The 19,477-nt window shown below is 42.9% G+C and overlaps 1 protein-coding gene across 8 annotated transcripts in view; it reads left to right on the top strand.

Moving 5' to 3' along the window:
* Nucleotides 1-19,477, top strand: part of TNS3 (tensin 3) — a 301,059-nt gene that overhangs the window by 244,186 nt on the left and 37,396 nt on the right. For all 8 annotated transcript variants that reach the window (XM_078377581.1, XM_020811228.3, XM_020811227.3 and 5 more), the window contains 3 exons: nt 632-804; nt 2,862-2,988; nt 3,080-3,163. In XM_078377581.1, coding sequence (XP_078233707.1) covers nt 632-804; nt 2,862-2,988; nt 3,080-3,163 — 384 coding nt within the window. The remainder of the gene's footprint in view (nt 1-631; nt 805-2,861; nt 2,989-3,079; nt 3,164-19,477) is intronic.

Raw genomic sequence — 19,477 nt, 5'->3', positions numbered from 1 at the left:
CTTAAATTTCTTGCAAATTATACTGGAAGAGATAAGTCTTCATTTATCATCCTGTTATATCTTCCCGCAATGCATTTCCCATTCCTCTGCATGTAGTAATCCATCAAACTGTTGGCCAATGTAGAACTGAAAGAATTCATGGTATGTATAGTAAACACATAGCAACCTGGTCTTGTTCTTTTTTGTAGGCAAATGATTTGTGGGAAGTAATGATCAAGGGGAATTTAGAATACCCAAATATTACAATTCATTTTGTGTAACTAATAATATTGCAATCAGTGATTCAATTTTGCTGAAATAAATATATATATGAAATATAAACATAGTTTGACTTTGTCACTGAGACTTTGCTTTTGCTAATGGATGACATTGCTTTCCTCAAGCTTCAGTCCATATTATTTTTCATTTTAATATTGGCTGAGAGATTTTGCTGGGAAGTATTGAACTGAATTTGGATTATGCACTCCTGAGTGGGAGACCTATGGCTTTCCAGATGATTGTGAATTACAACTTGTATTATCCTGATTACTATAATAACTGTGAGCTAATGGATGTTAGAGTCCAAAATCATCCAAGGGCCCTGCAGCAAGGACAGCTAGATTAAAGACTGATGTGTTATTTGTACCCCCAGGTTCCCAAGAGGATGACATATTAGAGGGACGAAGCAGGAAGTTGAACCTTGGACAGTATGACAGTGATGCCCCTAAACAGTCATTGTACAGCAAAAGTGGATGGACAAAGTCGTCTCCCATTGACCACTCTGAAAATTCAGGTTCATTTGTGTCTAGAGGAGAGACCAAAGAGGTACACAAAAATCATTTGAGTAAAAATCAGTGTGGCATTAAGTATGTTGAGACTTAGGTCCACTCTTTTCTTCAAACATTAACATAACAATTTAACAAACAGACATTTCTGTCATTCTTATATATATTAGGAAATATTTTGTGTTTTAACCTTGTAGATGAGACCAGTAACAACAATTTGATAACCTGATCTATCCCTGGAAGTGCCAAAAAGTGGATGGAGTTCCTCTTCCAGTACATATCCAGTTGAAAGTAATGCAGGGCAGGTGGATGGCATTGTGTAGAAGCTTGCCTCTATGGAGAGTCTGTGCCTATGGTCACCATTATTAAGGCATTTCTGTAGGCCTTCTTTTGTACTTGCATTCTAGTCCTTTCTTGTGATACCTTAAAACACAGAGACACCACATGTAAATATCTACTGCTATTTTGTATCTCTTTTCTTCATATCCCATGGAGAATGTTCTTGGTGTTCCTATATCCTCTCAGGGCATTTGAATCCAGTGAAGTAACAATTAATATAGCGGAATCAAGAGGTCACTAGAGTAAGCTATGACAGCAAAGTGAAGTTAGCTGGAAGATCACTGTGAGAAAGCAGTGCCTCTCCAGATACTGTTGGACTGTGACATTCCATTCCATTAGTTGTGCTAACTAGGGCTGAGGGAACTAATAATTTTTAAAAAATTAATTTGCTAAGTTTTAGCTATTCCTCAGGGCCAGGAAAGAAATGTCTTCAATCTAAAATATACATTTTACACAAGCAACAAAATAAATTTTCAACTGGTCATATGAGCTTCATGTCTGGTATTTCACATTCAATAGTATATAATGTACAAGTTCAAATAACTAATATTCATTGTATTTAGAAATGTGTAGTGTCTGACCAAGTAGCCCTACATTATTATGGATGGATTTGTGCACAACAAACTGGTGGTTTGCTCTGTCCAGAGCAAGAGGTGGCAGGCAATTTATTTTCCACCCTTTTTCTGGATAGCTCTGTATTTATTTATTTATTTTTTAAAACCTTTTCCTTCCCATTAAAAGCAGTGAAAGGAAAAACACCTGTACCATCCTGGAAATGGTACAGCCTAGAAACTTAATCCAGGTGTTTGTCAGGGGAATGAAGTGGATTTATATATAGATAATCAACAGGCAGATATCTGGAATGCCCCATGGCAAGAGCTCCTTCAGCAGAAACACTTATTTGTTGCCAAGGTACACTGCTAATGAAGCTCATACAGCTATTGAGATTTCCATAGGCTTCTGGGCAGTTTTGTCACGCTACTAGTGGAATCCCACTCCTTTGGAAGATGGGTTTCTCTGCCCCGTCCTATTCCTCCTGCTTTAGCTGGACTTCGGTAGGAATTACTACTGTCCTTTGAACTGTAAACTTGAAAGTGTGTACATCTACTCTCTTACTAACTTCACATAAGCCACCCTGTTTCATCTTTGGTCCTAATCTGGTTTGTAATTAGGGGTGATTACAATGCTGATTGGTGATACAGAGTTCCACAGATTACTGAGATACTAGCCGGAATCACGTTGTGTAACTCCTTGCACATTAGAGCTTATGATATCTTCAGTCACAGACTTGAATCTTTAATTTCAACATTTATGTTTCCCCTACTCAGGTTCCAAACCTTCCTAGGGATCTAACACCTGAGAAGCCTTGGAATTGTGGGGAGGCTTTAATATCCAAAAATTGCCACTGGCAGGACCAGCAATGATGATTTTCCTATATTAAGGGCTTCCCCCTGAATCCTGAGGCTCCCAGTTTATCCGTGGAAAAATACAGAGTTAAGGGGAATTGCTGATAGCTCTTGCCTAAAGGCCCGCAGAAACTTGGAACCAGCTCCATTATTTCAGAAAACATTAGAAAATATAAACATGGTATTGAGTTAATGGCTGTTTCCCAGGTTATCTGCATTTAACTGCATCCCTCTCTCTGTTTGTAGTTTTAAGGAAAATGAAGTGTTTCTACTTTATAACTGGATTAAAAATTATATTAGAAGTTTATATGTGATTTTTTTTAATGGCCATGTGTCCATTTTTGCATTCTAGATGGGCGTTGCAAGCTACCATGGAGACCTGGATGAAAGAGATGGCAGTATCTTCTCACCAACCAAAAAGGGAAATGAAACAGTCCCAGTCACTCCAGCGTTTCCAGTATCACCAGAGACTCCCTATGGTATGAGTGGTTTTCATGTATTTATTGATAGCTGTTCTATTTCTGACTACTAGATTTATAATAAATGTTGTTTAATTTTCTTCTTGTACAGTGAAAACTCCCCTGCATTATCAGCAACTGAGTCCATCTGGTTGCCAGAGCTGTATCCCATCAGAGACATGCCGAACAGTTCTTGGTAAGAATTATTCTGACATTTTCAGTAGAGTAAAATACAAATAGTATAGAAGCTGTTCACAAACTTCACTGTGAAGATTTGTTTGTATGGTGGTGAAATAAATCATTACATAGACCTCTGCTTTCATTAAAATATGATGTGTGATGATAGCTGGAATTGTTCCACTGTAATGACAATACTCTTATTGTGTAAATTTACTGTAACTTTTTTAAACTGTTTACTTAATATTTCAGTAAGGGGAAAATCAAAGTGACCCAAATGCTAAGGAGGATAGGCCCATCTGTACAATTCACAGTCCTGTAAAAGAGAGAATTTAAGCAGGTTTGACTCTTTCAAAATCATTGAATAACAAGCTGAACCTGTCAAAATTTCAACTCCTGAACATCTTTTCAAAGCACGAAAGCTGCGTTCTTGTTAGCCTCTAGTCACTCTAGACATTCAGCCAAGTTGGAGCATTACATAAATCTACTCCGATGACTTAGATGCTGTCACTTTTTTTCCTTTCATTCAGTGCAAATGCTTAGAGAAATTCACTCCAAGGTAAACATATTCCAGAGGCTTAGTTGCTTTTTATGTATCTTGTCCCTTGACGAACTTTGATATTTAATGAGAACAAAGGCTGCACTGAAGACTTCTCCTGCTGCTGACATTTTTCTGGCAGTATGCAACTGTAGTAACTTAAGCATTTCATTTGTATGTATGCTTCTTCTTCATGGTCTCTGTGAATGCACACCAATGGGTTAATCTGTGCCTGTGAAGAGCAGCCTCGGAACTTTCTAGCTCAAGCACATGGTGCCGGGACTTCCCACACACTGGCTATAACTCCGCCCCCCCGTCACCGAGTGCCTCAGTTCCTTTGTTGCCGCCACTGCAGCAGCTTTGAGGAAGTTTCGTGTTTGTTTAAAAATCAGTTGCCTTCCTTCCCTCTGTATCAGACCTCCCTGGTATTACTTTGGATTGTTTTGGACTTCGTTTTTCATCTCGTGAGTACGTTTGGAAAGCATAAAAATGGACTTGTGTTTATGGCCGCTCTGGGCCTTGTAACAACAAGACTGCTTTGTCTGATGGCCATTCCCGTTGTTTATTGTGCCTTGGTGAAGAGCACCAGCCGGCTTTGTGCGTGGTTTGCAAGGGCTTCACTAAGCCCTCACTGAAGTTGAGGTTGCAGCGTTTGTGGTCTTATTTGTGGGAGAAATCCTTGTCTCCGTCTCGTGGGACCCTTACAGACTCTCCTCGTGCTGAATTGCTGGCATTGCTCTCCAACTCACCGCCATCGACAAGGGCTTCCAAGGTGGCCAAAGTGGCGTCCAAACAGTGTCTTCCTCGAGGTTGACGGCCACGGCATCAAGGTCGAAGCCTCCCTCAAGCTCAGCATCAAAGAAGAAAAAGAAGGTGCACAAGCGTCGACGTTCCCCGGAGGTAACTTCTCCCTCCTTGCCTCGTCCAGAGAGTCCTTGGCATGACCCGCCTGTGGTGCGGACCCCTTTATGGGACGATGATGGTCCACCTGGGTTGTCGGACGTTTTGCCATCCCCAGATCCCAGCTTCTCCCCGGCTTGGGGGGATGCCTCAGCGGACCTTTTGGCTCATGCTAGCCCATACTCTACACTGGGCTCTTTGGTGGAGCATACTCCAGTTTCGCCTACTGCCTGGTGGAGCATGCTTCATAATATGCACCCAGCCTATAAGTCTCCTACCCCTCAATGGTCCCTCCAGCTAGTCCTCAATTGCCTGATGAAGCCACCCTTCAAACTTTTGGCTTCGGTGTCAGAACAGCTTCTGACCTTAAAGACCTTGATGCTGTCACATTGGCTTGCTGGGTGGGGGAGTTGGCAGCCCTGAGGATGGTTCCCCCCTTCCTACAGTTCCATCCGGACAAGGTTACTCTCTTCCCAGACCTGTCATTTCTTCCCAAGGTCTCAACATCCTTTCACCTTAACCAATCCATTGTGTTGCCCACTTTTTTCCCTTCACCTACCTCTCCTCTGGAAAGGGTCTTACACTCCCTCGACATCAAATGGGCTCTGTCCTATTATGTATCCCGCACTGCACCGTTCCGTACCTCAAAAAGGCTCTTTGTTGCATTCCAAGGAAACTCTAAAGGCTCACCTGTGACCACACAGACAATCTCCAGATGGATTGTTTCCACGATTCATCTTGCATATGAGCTGGCTCAGGTTCCACTGCCTTCATGGAAACTCACTGGGGTTAAAACCGTTCTTTAAATACCTCACCTTGTAAGACGTGTTAGGGTTGCTGTAACTTGGTTCTGACTTGAGGGCACATAACAATTGCTTTTATTATTATAAAATCTATTCAGTGTGGAAGGCAAAATTATTTTTCTCAAAGGATTTATTTTCCTATAGTGAAAAAAAAAGAAAATCAACAAACTGTAGCCTAAATCCACTTGCTACTTCCTTGCTACTCTCTCTCTCTCTCTCTCTCTCTCTCTCTCTCATAGTGGTTGGTTAACGTAGCAAGCAGAGGGCAGAATTTCTCAATGGTAGATTCTTCTAGCTGGGCATGTCAGTAACTGTCTAGTTTCTTTGTGTGGCATGTTTCCCTTTTCTCTCCCTTATTGACAAAAACATGTTTGTCAGACTACTGTGAACTGTGCATGTTCAATCAAGTCAAAAGGTTTGTGTTTCTACATACCAAAAAACTGCTGTCACATAGAGTGGCTTAGAAAAAACAAATGGCAACCAGATTGTTTCTTTGAAGATCTGATTTACAGTCCCTGGATTTTAAAATAAAAATCTTAGCAAGCACGTTAGGATTATTGTCTTCAGATTAAGCTCCTAGTGGGTAAAATTTCTATTGAAAGTTTCATTGGTAAAAATATAAATAAGACTTAATTACTGATGTTTATTCTCTGAATGTGTTACCATCTCTAGAACCCTTGACTTTTTCCCTATTCATTAGAAACTTTATCATATGCTTTTCAACATCAATTTAGAACATCTGAAGTAGGCTGATGACAACTATGAACATTACAGCAATTATGGATCATTAGATATATGGCAAGATAGCACAGTGAATTAGGTATCTAACTGCAAGGATTGGAAATTTGATTCCTCACTGTGTCCCCAGGAGAAGATCTAGCCAGTATAGCCTTGGTCAATCTGCACAGTTCCAAAGCAGCTGTAGAAGACGGAAATGGTAAACGAATTCTGAGTATATACTTAGAAGTATTTGCCATAAATTGGAGTGGACTTGACAGCATGATGATGTTAAGCATAGAGTCTGCCCCCATGAACATACGTTTCGCCTGAATGAGTTTCCTATGCAGCAGTCCTCATTTCATTGAGATGATGTGATATAGAAAATGTGCTGGAAGTTTCCAGTGCAACATTTATTGACACACAAAATGTTTCTAGGTCAAGTCCTTAGGTGTGCCTTTTCTTGTCCTTCATTGTCAATAGAAAGGCAGATCTGCCTGGTGAGCCTGTGTAGGATGGGTCCATTCCTGAAGACTCCTAAATATGTCCTCAAACCTGGATGCCAGATTTTAGAAGTGGCCAGGAGCACTTGTGTATAGCTAAAGCCAATCTGCATACCTGCCATGGTGACACGTGCACAAATAAGGGCTGTGTATATTACCTGTGTATATTACCTGTGTGCCAGGTAAAGATTCCAGCCTTTGAGTAGCTAATCCCACTTTGAAAAGCAAGTAGTCACTACAGGCAGTGTTTGGTTTCTTCTGGGTTTTTGATTAAATGCTAACTGGAGAAAAATTCTATCGTAGAAACTTGGTCACTGGTAGTGTGAGAGCAGCTGTTTTTCCAACAGGGATTCTTGTGTGGTTCTTAGGGAACAACAGTGCTCTGTCTAACCCACTCTAGGATTATAAAGACCCACTTGTCTTGTGCCTCAACCAGTGAATTGAAGTCCTTTGTGCTGCCCAAGTTAAAACATTCTGCACCAAATGGCTTGCCAACGCTTTGAGCTGTGTCTCACAGATGTCCTCTGCTTCAAGATTCCTGGCCATAAAACCACAGGGCTTGTGGAGGATTTTCAGAGTTTAGCAGAAGCAGAATTCATAAAACCAGGACTGTCCAGGGAGAAATTTAGTCAGTCTAACTTTAGCAACTCTGACCACTGGGAATTCATTAAGCCACATGTATGTTCTGTAAACTAATCTGTCTCAAAATCCTGGGGTGGAAGATGGTCATCACTAGGAGGAGGATTTCTATGGCATTTGACATTTTCTCTGCAACCTATATTTGAACCCGTAAGCAACTTCAAGCATGTTTAGGAGTAATCTGGCCTTTTTCACCAGAGTACTCATAAACATATTCAAGGCACCATAAGCTGAAATATAGGTTGCAGGAAAAAATAGGACAGGACATAGAAATCCTCCCCCTAGTCATCACATTTGGGAGACTACTTTCACAAGGATACATGCATCCACAATATAACAAACAAGCTAGCCTGAGTGCAAGGTGCCAGCCAGGCTTCCTTCCCCTTCTTTGGAGCAAGCAGGAAAGAAGAAGGCTAAAAAAAACACTTCTGGGTGGACTAGGTTCAGCGGCTGCAAGGTGATAGCCAATTGAAACTAGAACCCACGAATGGGTTCATGGTGGCATCAAGGAAACAGAGACAGATGAGTAGCAATTTCCACTTTGCTCAACCAGCATGGCCAGTGTACACAGATTGTAGGAACTGCACTGCAAAAGACCTCGTTGACATCAGATTGCTCTAGGGTTTTAAAGAAATGCCTTATTGCAGATAGTGAATATTAGAAGGCAAACAAAACTGCCTATTAAGCCTGTGTAGCTTCCCCTGCTATCCATTGTGCTTATACGTATTTTCAATCATGCATTTCCATATGTATTCTCTGTGATACTTTAAGCATTACAACTAGCTGCATATAGCTGAGATTTAATGAAAAATTTAGAAGAAAGGAATTCTAAATCCCAGGAGGGTAACTTTCACCTCAAAAGACAAATATCACATACAGTTTTAATAAGATACTTATATTAGATAGATAGATAGATAGATAGATAGATAGATAGATAGATAGATAGATAGATAGATAGATAGATAGATAGATAGATAGATAGATAGATAGAAAGAAAGAAAGAAAGAAAGAAAGAAAGAAAGAAAGAAAGAAAGAAAGAAAGAAAGAAAGAAAGAAAGAAAGAAAGAAAGAAAGAAAGAAAGAAAGAAAGAAAGAAAGAAAGAAAGAAAGAAAGAACTGGGCATGTTTAGCCTTGAGAAAAGGACAGAGAGGAGAATGATAGGACATTTCAAAGACTTGAAAGGTGGACATACAGAGAAGGGGCAGTATCTGTTCTTGATCATCCCAGAGTTCAGGACATGTAATAATGGGCTCAAGTTACAGGAAGCCAGATTTAGGCTAAACATTAGGAAAAACTTCCTGTTAGAGCAGTATGACAGTGGAACCAATTACCTCAGGAAGTGGTGAGCGCTCCAATGATGGAGGCATTCAAGAAAATATTGGACAACTATCGGTCAGACCTGTTTTGATTTGGATTCCTATATTGAGCAGGGGGTTTGTACTTGATGGCCTTATAGGCCCCTTCCAACTCAGTTATTCTATGATCGATTGATTTCATATACTGCCCAGTTAGTAAATTCACACTATTCTAGGCGGTATATAAACAAGCAAAACCCCACTCTCCCCTCCCATTGCATTTCCATGATAACATAATAACATAATCAGTTGTCTGCTGTTTCTCCTAGGTGTGGGGTTTTCAGAATTTGTGAACTATGGCTCCCAGAAGTCTCTGGGAATTCTGTCAGCCAGATTTCTGGGGGCATTGATCAAGAAATCCAAGTCCTGACAAACATTTTGAAGTTCTTTTAGCTAATGAATTCCGACTCTGGCATCCATCTTCATCCAGTGGAGAAGACCGGAGAAGTGTGTGTAGAGGGCTAAGCTCAATGGCAACCACAAGCAATTATTGTTCTCAAAGAGTTTTTTGTTGGTTTTTTTTTGGGGGGGGGGGGGGTTGGCGGTGGAGATGCATTCTGTCCAAAATCTAATGAGCAGAAACTACTGCACACTTAATCCTTTGCACCTCTCAGAGAGTTTAAGCCTGCCCAGCCAGTTGCCCTGTATTCTCTACCAGATGAAAATGGCTGCAAGTCTGAATTAATTTAGCTGTAAGAACTTCAATATGGTGTCAGGACTTTGATATCTTGATTGAATCACCAGGAATTTGGGGGAGGAAATTCCTGCATATTTCTGGGGGCGGTAGTCCACAAATTCCAGAAATATCATGTCTATCTGCTACCCTCCTGCCCAGGTTGTTCCTCCCTACTGCAGCCTGCCTGCTCAGCCAAGGAGTATCACACCAGTAGGTTTCTGGCCACTCCTTACCATACAGCTTCAGCTCTGAAGATCTTCATTTGTACAAGAGTTGGCTGAGGAATTGCCAGGGTGTACAGGTGAGGGGCAGGTGAGAGAAAGCCACCACTACTGCCCTCTTCATCTCTTATTCTCCTGATGAGTATTGCAGACCATAGGATGACACATCGGGTGGCTCTTTTCTTCCAGTCTCAAACAGCAGGAGAGCTTGTGCCAATGCTATAAGATTGTGGCTTGCAACTTGTAAAACTGGCTGGAAGTGAGTGGGCATCAGATTTCATCCTTGGATACGTAGAGTGAATTTTCTGTTTTCATTTCTGTGGATGAAGAAATGCTAGTCATTTAGTGAATCCTCTAAAGTGAAAAGATTCAATTTTTTTTTTTAAGTAGAAGGGTTTCTGGTGGGAAGAAAAGTTATGGGTGGGGTTGTGGGACTCAAGGCTGATTCACGTTTTGCCTCATGTGGTCAGTGGAGAAAAAAAAATGCAGATCAACTCACGCTAAATGCACAGTATTTCCCATATTTATTTTCCATATAGTCAGGCTTTAAGTCAAAGAACACCATTTCTGTGCCGAAGAAGAACAGGATAGTGGAGTCTTCAGTGCAGTGTATTCCCTCTCAAGTGGTTGCAAATCTTCTTCTCAGGTGTTTAATGCTACCAAAAACAGCTATTTGTGGCATTTTGTTATAATATGAAAGAAAAAATGCAGTTATGGAATCAATGAAAAAAAAATGAAGAGTTTTAGAAAACACGAAAGCTTACTTTTTGAATTATATTTTAGTTGTCCAAATCCTGATTATGGATTTTGTTCATGGCTCATACAGATGCATTTCTTTCCTTCCTTTTCTTTTGCTGTGGATAAATCATGGTTAAATAAACTATGACATGGTGTAATATGTCATAAGTTGTTCTTCATCTGAAGTTGTATTTGCCCAATTTTCGGACCTGCTAAGGACCAGATGATTTTTAATATATCCTGATACATAAAACCATGGAATTCAAAGAGGGTGTACTTTCTTTTTCACATGACTCTATTTATAGAAAGTCTCTCATATTATCCTAGCGTAGAACTTCCCTCCACAAACTAGCTTGTTCTTGTTCTCTAGTAGAGATGGGGATGTTCTCTGCACAGCTGGACTTAATGAGGGCCCGGTCCCTGGGACCGGACTGTCCACTCATGTGTCCGGTGGCAGCAGCTGCCTTGGTCAGCCTTCCAATCGCTCCCGGAGCATCGCTCTCTTTCCACTCATCTAGCCACTCAGCAGCCATGCAGGGAGACTTGTCCTCCCTCCCTCTGCCTGGAGTTGGCTAGATGAGCGAAAAGAGAGCAGCGTTTCAGGAGCAATTGAAAGACATTAGATGGCTGTTTGTTTGGGATGCTTCACTTATGGGTGTCCTGCTTTGGCAGTCACTGAACTGAATGACTCTTGGCATCCCTTCCAACTCTGTGCTTCTGCAGTAATCTGAAAGCTGAGAGGTGGGAAAAACCATAGACTTTGCTTGTATTTTTCATATACAAGAGAACTCATCCATGCCTGTCTCCCTAGAAAAATAGAATGGCTTCACTGTCCTTTTAGGGAGGGATATGTACTTTGTAACAGATGTCAGCAGAAGTTATTTCTTGCAGTTGTCCTTACTTGCTTTTCAGATGGTTTGGCAATTTGTGCAGCTCAGGACCTGCCACACTGGCAGATAAGTATGATATATGAATCATTGGTCGCATGGTTTGAGTTAGAGATAGGTATATGAAGTCCCCTGGCACAGGTGGTCAGCCTGACTACTTCCCACCCCTCCGGATCACTTACCACATGGTGTGTGGCTGGTATAATCTCCTTTGCCCCAATTGCACAGTAGCTCAGCTGCCACAGCCCCACCTCCCTGCTCATCCAGCCACTCCACAGCTAAGTAGGGAGACTTGCCCTCCCGCCCCCTTGCCAGAGTGGCTGGGTGAGCAGAGAGAAGGGGCTGCAACAGCTGAGCCATGATTCAGCCAAAGGAGATTATGCCAGCCACACACAGTCATGTTTTGATTCCCATCTATGCCACTTGGTGAGCACTATACTAGTGCTTCATGGATTGCTGCCTTGTCGTGGCGAAGGGGCTTGAGTAACTCAGAGAAGCTATGGGCTATGCCGTGCAGGGACACCCAAGACGGACAGGACATAGTGGAGAGTTCCGACTAAACGCAATCCACCTGGAGTAGGAAATGGCAAGCCACTCCAGTATCTTTGCCAAGAACGCCCCATGATCAGAAACAAAAGGCTAAAAGATATGACGCTGGAAGATGGGCCCCTCAGGTCGGAAGGCGTCCAACATGCTACTGAGGAAGAGTGGAGGACAAGTACAAGTAGCTCCAGAGCTAATGAAGTGGTTGGGCCAAAGCCGAAAGGACGCTCAGCTGTGGACGTGCCTGGAAGTGAAAGGAAAATCCAATGCTGCAAAGAAGAATACTGCATAGGAACCTGGAATGTAAGATCTATGAACGTTGGGAAGCTGGAGGTGGTCAAACAGGAGATGGCAAGAATAAACATCGACATCCTGGGCATCAGTGAACTAAAATGGACAGGAATGGGCGAATTCAGCTCAGATGATTATCATATCTACTACTGTGGGCAAGAATCCCGTAGAAGGAATGGAGTAGCCCTCATAGTCAACAAAAGAGTGGGAAAAGCTGTAATGGGATACAATCTCAAAAATGATAGAATGATGTCAATACGAATCCAAGGCAGACCACTCAACATCACAATAATCCAAGTTTATGCACCAACCAGCATTGCTGAGGAGACTGAAATTGAACAATTCTATGAAGATTTACAACACCTTCTAGAACTGACACCAAAGAAAGATGTTCTTCTCATTCTAGGGGACTGGAATGCTAAAGTAGGGAGCCAAGAGATAAAAGGAACAACAGGGAAGTTTGGCCTTGGAGTTCAGAATGAAGCAGGACAAAGGCTAATAGAGTTTTGTCAAGAGAATAAGCTGGTCATCACAAACACTCTTTTCCAACAACACAAGAGGCGACTCTATACATGGAAATCACCAGATGGGCAATATCGAAATCAGATTGATTATATTCTCTGCAGCCAAAGATGGAGAAGCTCTATACAGTCAGCAAAAACAAAACCTGGAGCTGACTGCGGTTCTGATCATCAGCTTCTCATAGCAAAATTCAAGCTTAGACTGAAGAGATTAGGAAAAACCACTGGGCCACTCAGGTATAATCTAAACCAAATCCCTTATGAATACACAGTGGAAGTAAAGAACAGATTTAAGGAACTAGATTTGGTGGACAGAGTGCCTGAAGAACTTTGGATAGAGGCTTGTAACATTGTCCAGGAGGCAGCAACAAAAACCATCCCAAAGAAAAGGAAATGCAAGAAAGCAAAGTGGCTGTCCAACGAGGCCTTAGAAATAGCAGAGAGGAGAAGGGAAGCAAAATGCAAGGGAGATCGGGAAAGTTACAGAAACTTGAATGCAGACTTCCAAAGAATAGCAAGGAGAGACAAGAGGGCCTTCTTAAATGAACAATGCAAAGAAATAGAGGAAGATAACAGAAAAGGAAAGACCAGAGATCTGTTCAGGAAAATTGGACATATTAGAGGAACATTTTGCGCAAAGATGAACATGATAAAAGACAAAAATGGGAAGGACCTAACAGAAGCAGAAGACGTCAAGACGAGGTGGCAAGAATACACAGAGGAATTATATCAGAAAGATTTGGATATCCCGGACAACCCAGACAATGTAGTTGCTGACCTTGAGCCAGACATCCTGGAGAGCGAAGTCAAGTGGGCCTTAGAAAGCCTGGCTAACAACAAGGCCAGTGGAGGTGATGGCATTCCAGTTGAACTATTTAAAATCTTGAAAGATGATGCTGTTAAGGTGCTACATTCAATATGCCAGCAAGTTTGGAAAACTCAACAGTGGCCAGAGGATTGGAAAAGATCAGTCTACATCCCAATCCCAAAGAAAGGCAGTGCCAAAGAATGCTCCAACTACCGTACAATTGCACTCATTTCGCACGCTAGCAAGGTTATGCTCAAAATCCTCCAAGGTAGGCTTCAGCAGTATGTGGACCGAGAACTCCCAGAAGTACAAGCTGGATTCCGAAGAGGCAGAGGAACTCGAGACCAAATTGCTAACTTGCGCTGGATTATGGAGAAAGCCAGAGAGTTTCAGAAAAATATCTACTTCTGCTTCATTGACTATGCGAAAGCCTTTGACTGTGTGGACCACAGCAAACTATGGCAAGTTCTTAAAGAAATGGGAGTGCCTGACCACTTTATCTGTCTCCTGAGAAACCTATATGTGGGACAGGAAGCAACAGTTAGAACTGGTCATGGAACAACTGAGTGGTTCAAAATTGGGAAAGGAGTACGGCAAGGCTGTATATTGTCCCCCAGCTTATTTAACTTATATGCAGAATACATCATGCGGAAGGCTGGACTGGAAGAAACCCAAGCCGGAATTAAGATTGCCGGAAGAAATATCAACAACCTCCGATATGCAGATGATACCACTCTGATGGCAGAAAGTGAGGAGGAATTAAAGAACCTTGTAATGAGAGTGAAAGAGGAGAGTGCAAAAAACGGTCTGAAACTCAACATCAAAAAAAACTAAGATCATGGCCACTGGTCCCATCACCTCCTGGGAAATAGAAGGGGAAGATATGGAGGCAGTGTCAAATTTTATCTTCCTGGGCTCCATGATCACTGCAGATGGAGACAGCAGCCCTGAAATTAAAAGGCGCCTTCTTCTTGGGAGGAAAGCGATGACAAATCTTGACAGCATCTTGAAAAGCAGAGACATCACCTTGCCAACAGAAGTCCGAATAGTCAGAGCTATGGTTTTTCCTGTCGTGATGTATGGAAGTGAGAGCTGGACCATAAAGAAAGCAGACCGCCGAAGAATTGATGCCTTTGAATTGTGGTGCTGGAGGAGGCTCTTGAGAATCCCCTGGACTGCAAGGAGAACAAACCTATCAGTTCTTAAGGAAATCAACCCTGAATGCTCACTTGAAGGACAGATCCTGAAGCTGAGGCTCCAGTACTTTGGCCATCTCATGAGAAGAAAAGAGTCCTTGGAAAAAACCTTGATGTTAGGAAGGTGTGATGGCAAGAGGAGAAGGGGACGACCAAGGATGAGATGGCTGGACAGTGTCTGCGAAGCAACCAACACGAACCTGACACAACTCCGGGAGGCAGTAGAAGATAGGAGGGCCTGGCGTGCTCTGGTCCATGGGGTCACGAAGAGTCGGACACGACTAAACGACTAAACACACACACACATACTAGTATTACCATCATTTATACTGAAAGAATACTGGCCAAACCATAAGCACGAAAGTAGTGAATACTGGGAAGTAGTAAGGGGCTTTTTTTGTAGGTGAAATTTGACTCTTTCATGACAGAAGAACTGCATACTTCACCACCTTAGATTAACAATGTGTTTCATCCAAGGAAATGGAACAGATGAACTCTCTTGATAGATAAACAACTTTTAGGAAGCAGAGGCTGGACTTGATGATATATAGGATCCCTTCCAGATCTGAGATTCTAACGTTATTAGAGTAGGTTAGGTTATTTTAGATTAGATTAAATTAGGTTAGATTAGATTTGATTGGGATCAATTGGGAACAAATCACAATTCAGGTATGAAGTTTACAGGATGACATTGGACGAGCCACTAGAGCCCTGTTCAAGGATCATGCCTGAAATCGACTATGGCTTGAAGTGTGGTGAAGTGGAGATGCAGGTGATTTCCAGTTAGGCAGACCTTTGCATGTTCATTGTCTGCAACAATACTTGTAAGTAAACATGAGAATATCCATATTTGTATACTTGGGACTGTGAATATGAATATTGACATCACAGGTGCCTGGGAAGACCAGTCTGTCCCCCTCGAACCAGCAGGTCCAATTACTGGTCACCATGCAAAACACATGGCCGGCATCATTCTTGTTGTACCAATCGTGGAAGTAGCCTGTCTGGAGCTTCCCCACCTCCCCGCACAGCCGACCACTCAACTGGCTGCTCAACATCCTGCCTCATTACTGGAGTGAATGGTTGCACGGGGAGGTGGGGAAGTACTAGCCGGGCTGATTATGTGATTGGCACAACAAAAATGACGCCAGCCATGTGCACTGAGCAGCAATGAGTAATTGGACTTGTCGGTTTGATGGGGAGGAGGGACTGGATTTCCCAAGCACCAGTGGCACTGATATTTGTATTCATATCTCCAGGGATACAAATATCCCATGTCTACTTGTACATATGTTCTGCTGAATGCATTCACAGGATTTCTACAATTGGGAGATCTGCTAAACGTGTATTCAGGAAATCCCTCTTAAGTGCATTCAGATGAACATGCTTTCAAGCATTGCTGCAGGTGATTGCTGTGAAGATTTTGTTGGTGTTCCTGATGTGAATGTAAAAGTCATGGAAGTATACTTTCTTAAGTGAGCACAGATATGGTCAGTGCAAGCTTTCCTGCTATATTAGGCAAGAAGCAAATTATAGGCTATCTACAATAATCCCATGTTCCTTTAGTGTTTAATTTCAAATGGCGTGTGTACAAGAGAGACATCTTGCCCAATTCTATTGAAGTGCTCTGAGATCAAAATTTGTTTAGTCTACCAACAGAAATTAATCCAATCAATTTCTTAAAATGTTTTCTGTTCTTGCCAGTACAGTATATTATTTATGTCTTTGATTTACACAAGCAAGATATACTGTACTTAGAATAAATGCCTAGTAATATATATCAATTACAGATAAATGTATATGTTGTAAATATGTAATTAAAAGCAGATTTGCCAGGGCTGTAAGATGGTCTAAAAATATTCTTGGGCTTATAATGCTGAAAGTAATATGACTCATATCCCAAGAGATTAGAATCTTCCTGTTTATTTTCCCTTTATCAAGTCATTTCCTATACTCATCCCCTCTGTAAACCTGGTGCCATGCGATGCAGCTAAACAATCTTGAGGAAGTTGCTTTTGCCCAGTATGGTGCTCTTCTATGTCCCGTTCATTGCCTTATTCCTGAGCTAGCAAAATGTTTGCCAGAAATATGGGTGATGAGATACCCAGTGTGGTGTAGTTGGTAGATAGAGTGACAGACTTCACCATCCATAAGACTATACAGGACATATGCAGTTGGGTTTTAATCCTTGTTCATCCATGGAAATTTATAGGGTGAGTGGGACTAGTAAAGCTGCTCCTTAAATACAGTATCTCAATTACCTTGAAAGCCCTATTAGGGTCTCTATAAATCAGTTCCAGCTTGATGGCATATAGCAAAGATAGGTGAAGCGAGGGAGCTCTCCTCTGATGCCCAGTACCTGTGTCAGGGACCGAAGCTGATTGGTGTATGCTTATTTAGGGTGGGGGCAATGTGTTGTTGTTTTTTGTTCTTTCTCTGGAATATGGCAATGCGTGGATGTGTAAAATCAGCCCTCATCTGTCATTATAGAAGATGTGTGTGAAAAGCAGAGGCAGAGCTTTGTCCTCAGGATACCTAGTTGGGCCACTCTGTTTGGGAGCAGAAAGTGAGTCTGGCTGTTTTCACTAGAATATTGTCAACTTGCCCAATTTAATTTTCTTTCTTTCTTTCTTTCTTTCTTTCTTTCTTTCTTTCTTTCTTTCTTTTGCCAATGGATTGAAATGCATGTCTGTGCAGTCAAAGTGGGTACCTTGAAATTAAAGGAAAGTGAAGAACCTCCATTGCAACTGATGTATTTTCTTCTCTGATCACCCTGCTGCTGACAATCCCAACTGCCTCCATCTGCCTGACCTTGTCCTTCCATCTGGTTCTTAAATACAATACAAAATCCATAGAGCTCTCTCTCTCTCTCTCTCTCTCTCTCTCTCTCTCTCTCTCACACACACACACACACACACACACACAGTATGAATGAGTTCATACTAGAGCTCTCTCTCTCTCTCTCTCTCTCTCTCACTCACACACACACACACACACACACACACACAGAGTATGAATGAGTTCATACTCTATGATGCATTTTCCTAAGAGTTTTCTTGAGAAGCGACTGAAACTATGCCTCTTTCTTAGACCTCCTTGTGCCAAAGCTACAGTATTGGGAACACCTGCCCCCACGTGGGCAGTGCAGAGGGACTTTTACTTCTGTGGAAATCTACGCAGCTGGAAGCTGTACGTACAACAGCAGCACTCCCAAGTGTCTCACGCTGGCCTCTGCGGGGGTTGTGGGGGGGGGCGCCGCAAAGTTGCGCCTGTCCCCTGTAGTCTTATGGCTGTCGAACAGTCACTTTGAACAAAGGAGAGGGGAGGGGAAATTCCACAAAAGTGAAGCAAAGGGGCAAATGCTCCCCAAAAGTGAAGCAGGTCTTTGGCCTACCGTGCCACTCGGGGGCGGCGGGGGGGGGGAGATAGAGTGGAGGAGGAGGGGTGTGCGTGTTTTGTTTTGAAGATTTAAAGGAAGAGCCCCGCCGGCTGATTCGCGCACAAACAGGCCGCCTGCATTCCTAGGCTCCACGGAACCAAAGAGCGTTGTTTCTTCATCGCTGTCGAAACGGAGGGAACCACCGACTCGCGCTGCCGTGGCGGAGGACTCGGGAGTCTTTCCAAAGGGGAGGGGACGGGAGGAGAATAGCAACGTAAACGGCGAAAGAGCTTCGGGAGCGCTCGGAGCTGCTGGCGCGGCGGGGTTGGCGCTTCCGTTTTCTTTGCCGGGCCAGCGAGGAAAAACACGAGGCGGGGAGTGGAGGGTGGGGTGGGTGGCGGTGGAAGCCGCGTCCATGACGGCGTCCGTAGGTAGGCGGGGGCATCTTTCTTCTTTCCTGTGTAATCTTCCCGTGGCTTTCTCGGAAGAGTTAAAAAAAAAAAGTAACTTTGGGCTGTTTGTGCCGCTCATTGGTCGCGCTCTTGGAACGGCCGGGGCAGGGCAGAGAAACTCGATCCGCGTAAGTTTGGATGGGGACGGGGAGGAGGGACAGTCAACAGAGCCATGCAGGCAGTGGAAAAGAGGAAGGACAAATCCCCCCGTGTGCTAGGAAAAGAGGAACTGTAAGGGCGGGACGGGGAGGGGGGGCGGCTCTCTAGGCATGTAAATAAAGTGAACGAAGCCGGGTGTGAAGGATCTAAAAAGACGCTGAACAAAAGGGAGAGACCAACGGACTCGCCTTCCATACATCCCTGCTTTTTTTTTAAAGTAAGCCGCTCTTCGTTCCGGGGTTTACTCTGTAAAAGGGGCCCTGCGGTGTCAGCCTGAAAGACAATGGTATTTCCGTGAGAGGGACGAATCGCAATGGTTTTAATGGCTTGCAGAACCAGCACAGGGCTGCCGGAGTATCACTATTAATGTGGAGGCTTGAGCTGACGTTGTGAAGGTATGATTTAGCAAGTGAGTGGACAGCAATATCGTTTTGTAAGTTGCAATAATGTTTATTGTGGTTTTGTGCAGCTTGAGTTCTGGGGGGGGGGGAAGAGCGACTACGGATAGCACAAAATAAATTGCTGTGGCCTCCACTATATGTCATGTCAAAGTATTCTCAAGGCATTTCCCCCAAGATGAGCCTTACGTTGTTGCCCTTCCTACCACATACTTGGAGATTGGGGGGGGGTGTTTAATTTCTAAGCAGGCACACACACGTTAAGATGGAAGTGAGTAAAACTGGAATCTTATGAAAGTAACTTCCAAAGAAGCTGCGAAACAAACTAGCTTCTAGAAAGTATTGCAAAGAATTGAGGGTTTTTTTCCTGAATACTGGACACTTTGTTGCTTCTTTTTCACTACCATAAGCAGAAAATGAAGTTGCTGTGTTACTTTAATTGTTTTGACTTAACGTCAGACCAAAGCTTTTACTTTGTAGTGATGCACCTGCTATGAGTGGTATGCATAAGGATCATCAGCAGCCAATGACACGTTGAACACACACACACACACACACACACACACACACACACACACACGATGGATGGTACGTTACATCTGATAGTA

This window comes from Pogona vitticeps, chromosome 6, assembly GCF_051106095.1.
Source record: "Pogona vitticeps strain Pit_001003342236 chromosome 6, PviZW2.1, whole genome shotgun sequence".
Classification (NCBI taxonomy): Eukaryota; Metazoa; Chordata; class Lepidosauria; order Squamata; family Agamidae; genus Pogona; species Pogona vitticeps.
The sequence above is the reverse complement of the archived record's forward strand: the minus strand, read 5'-3'. Positions and strand labels throughout refer to the sequence as shown.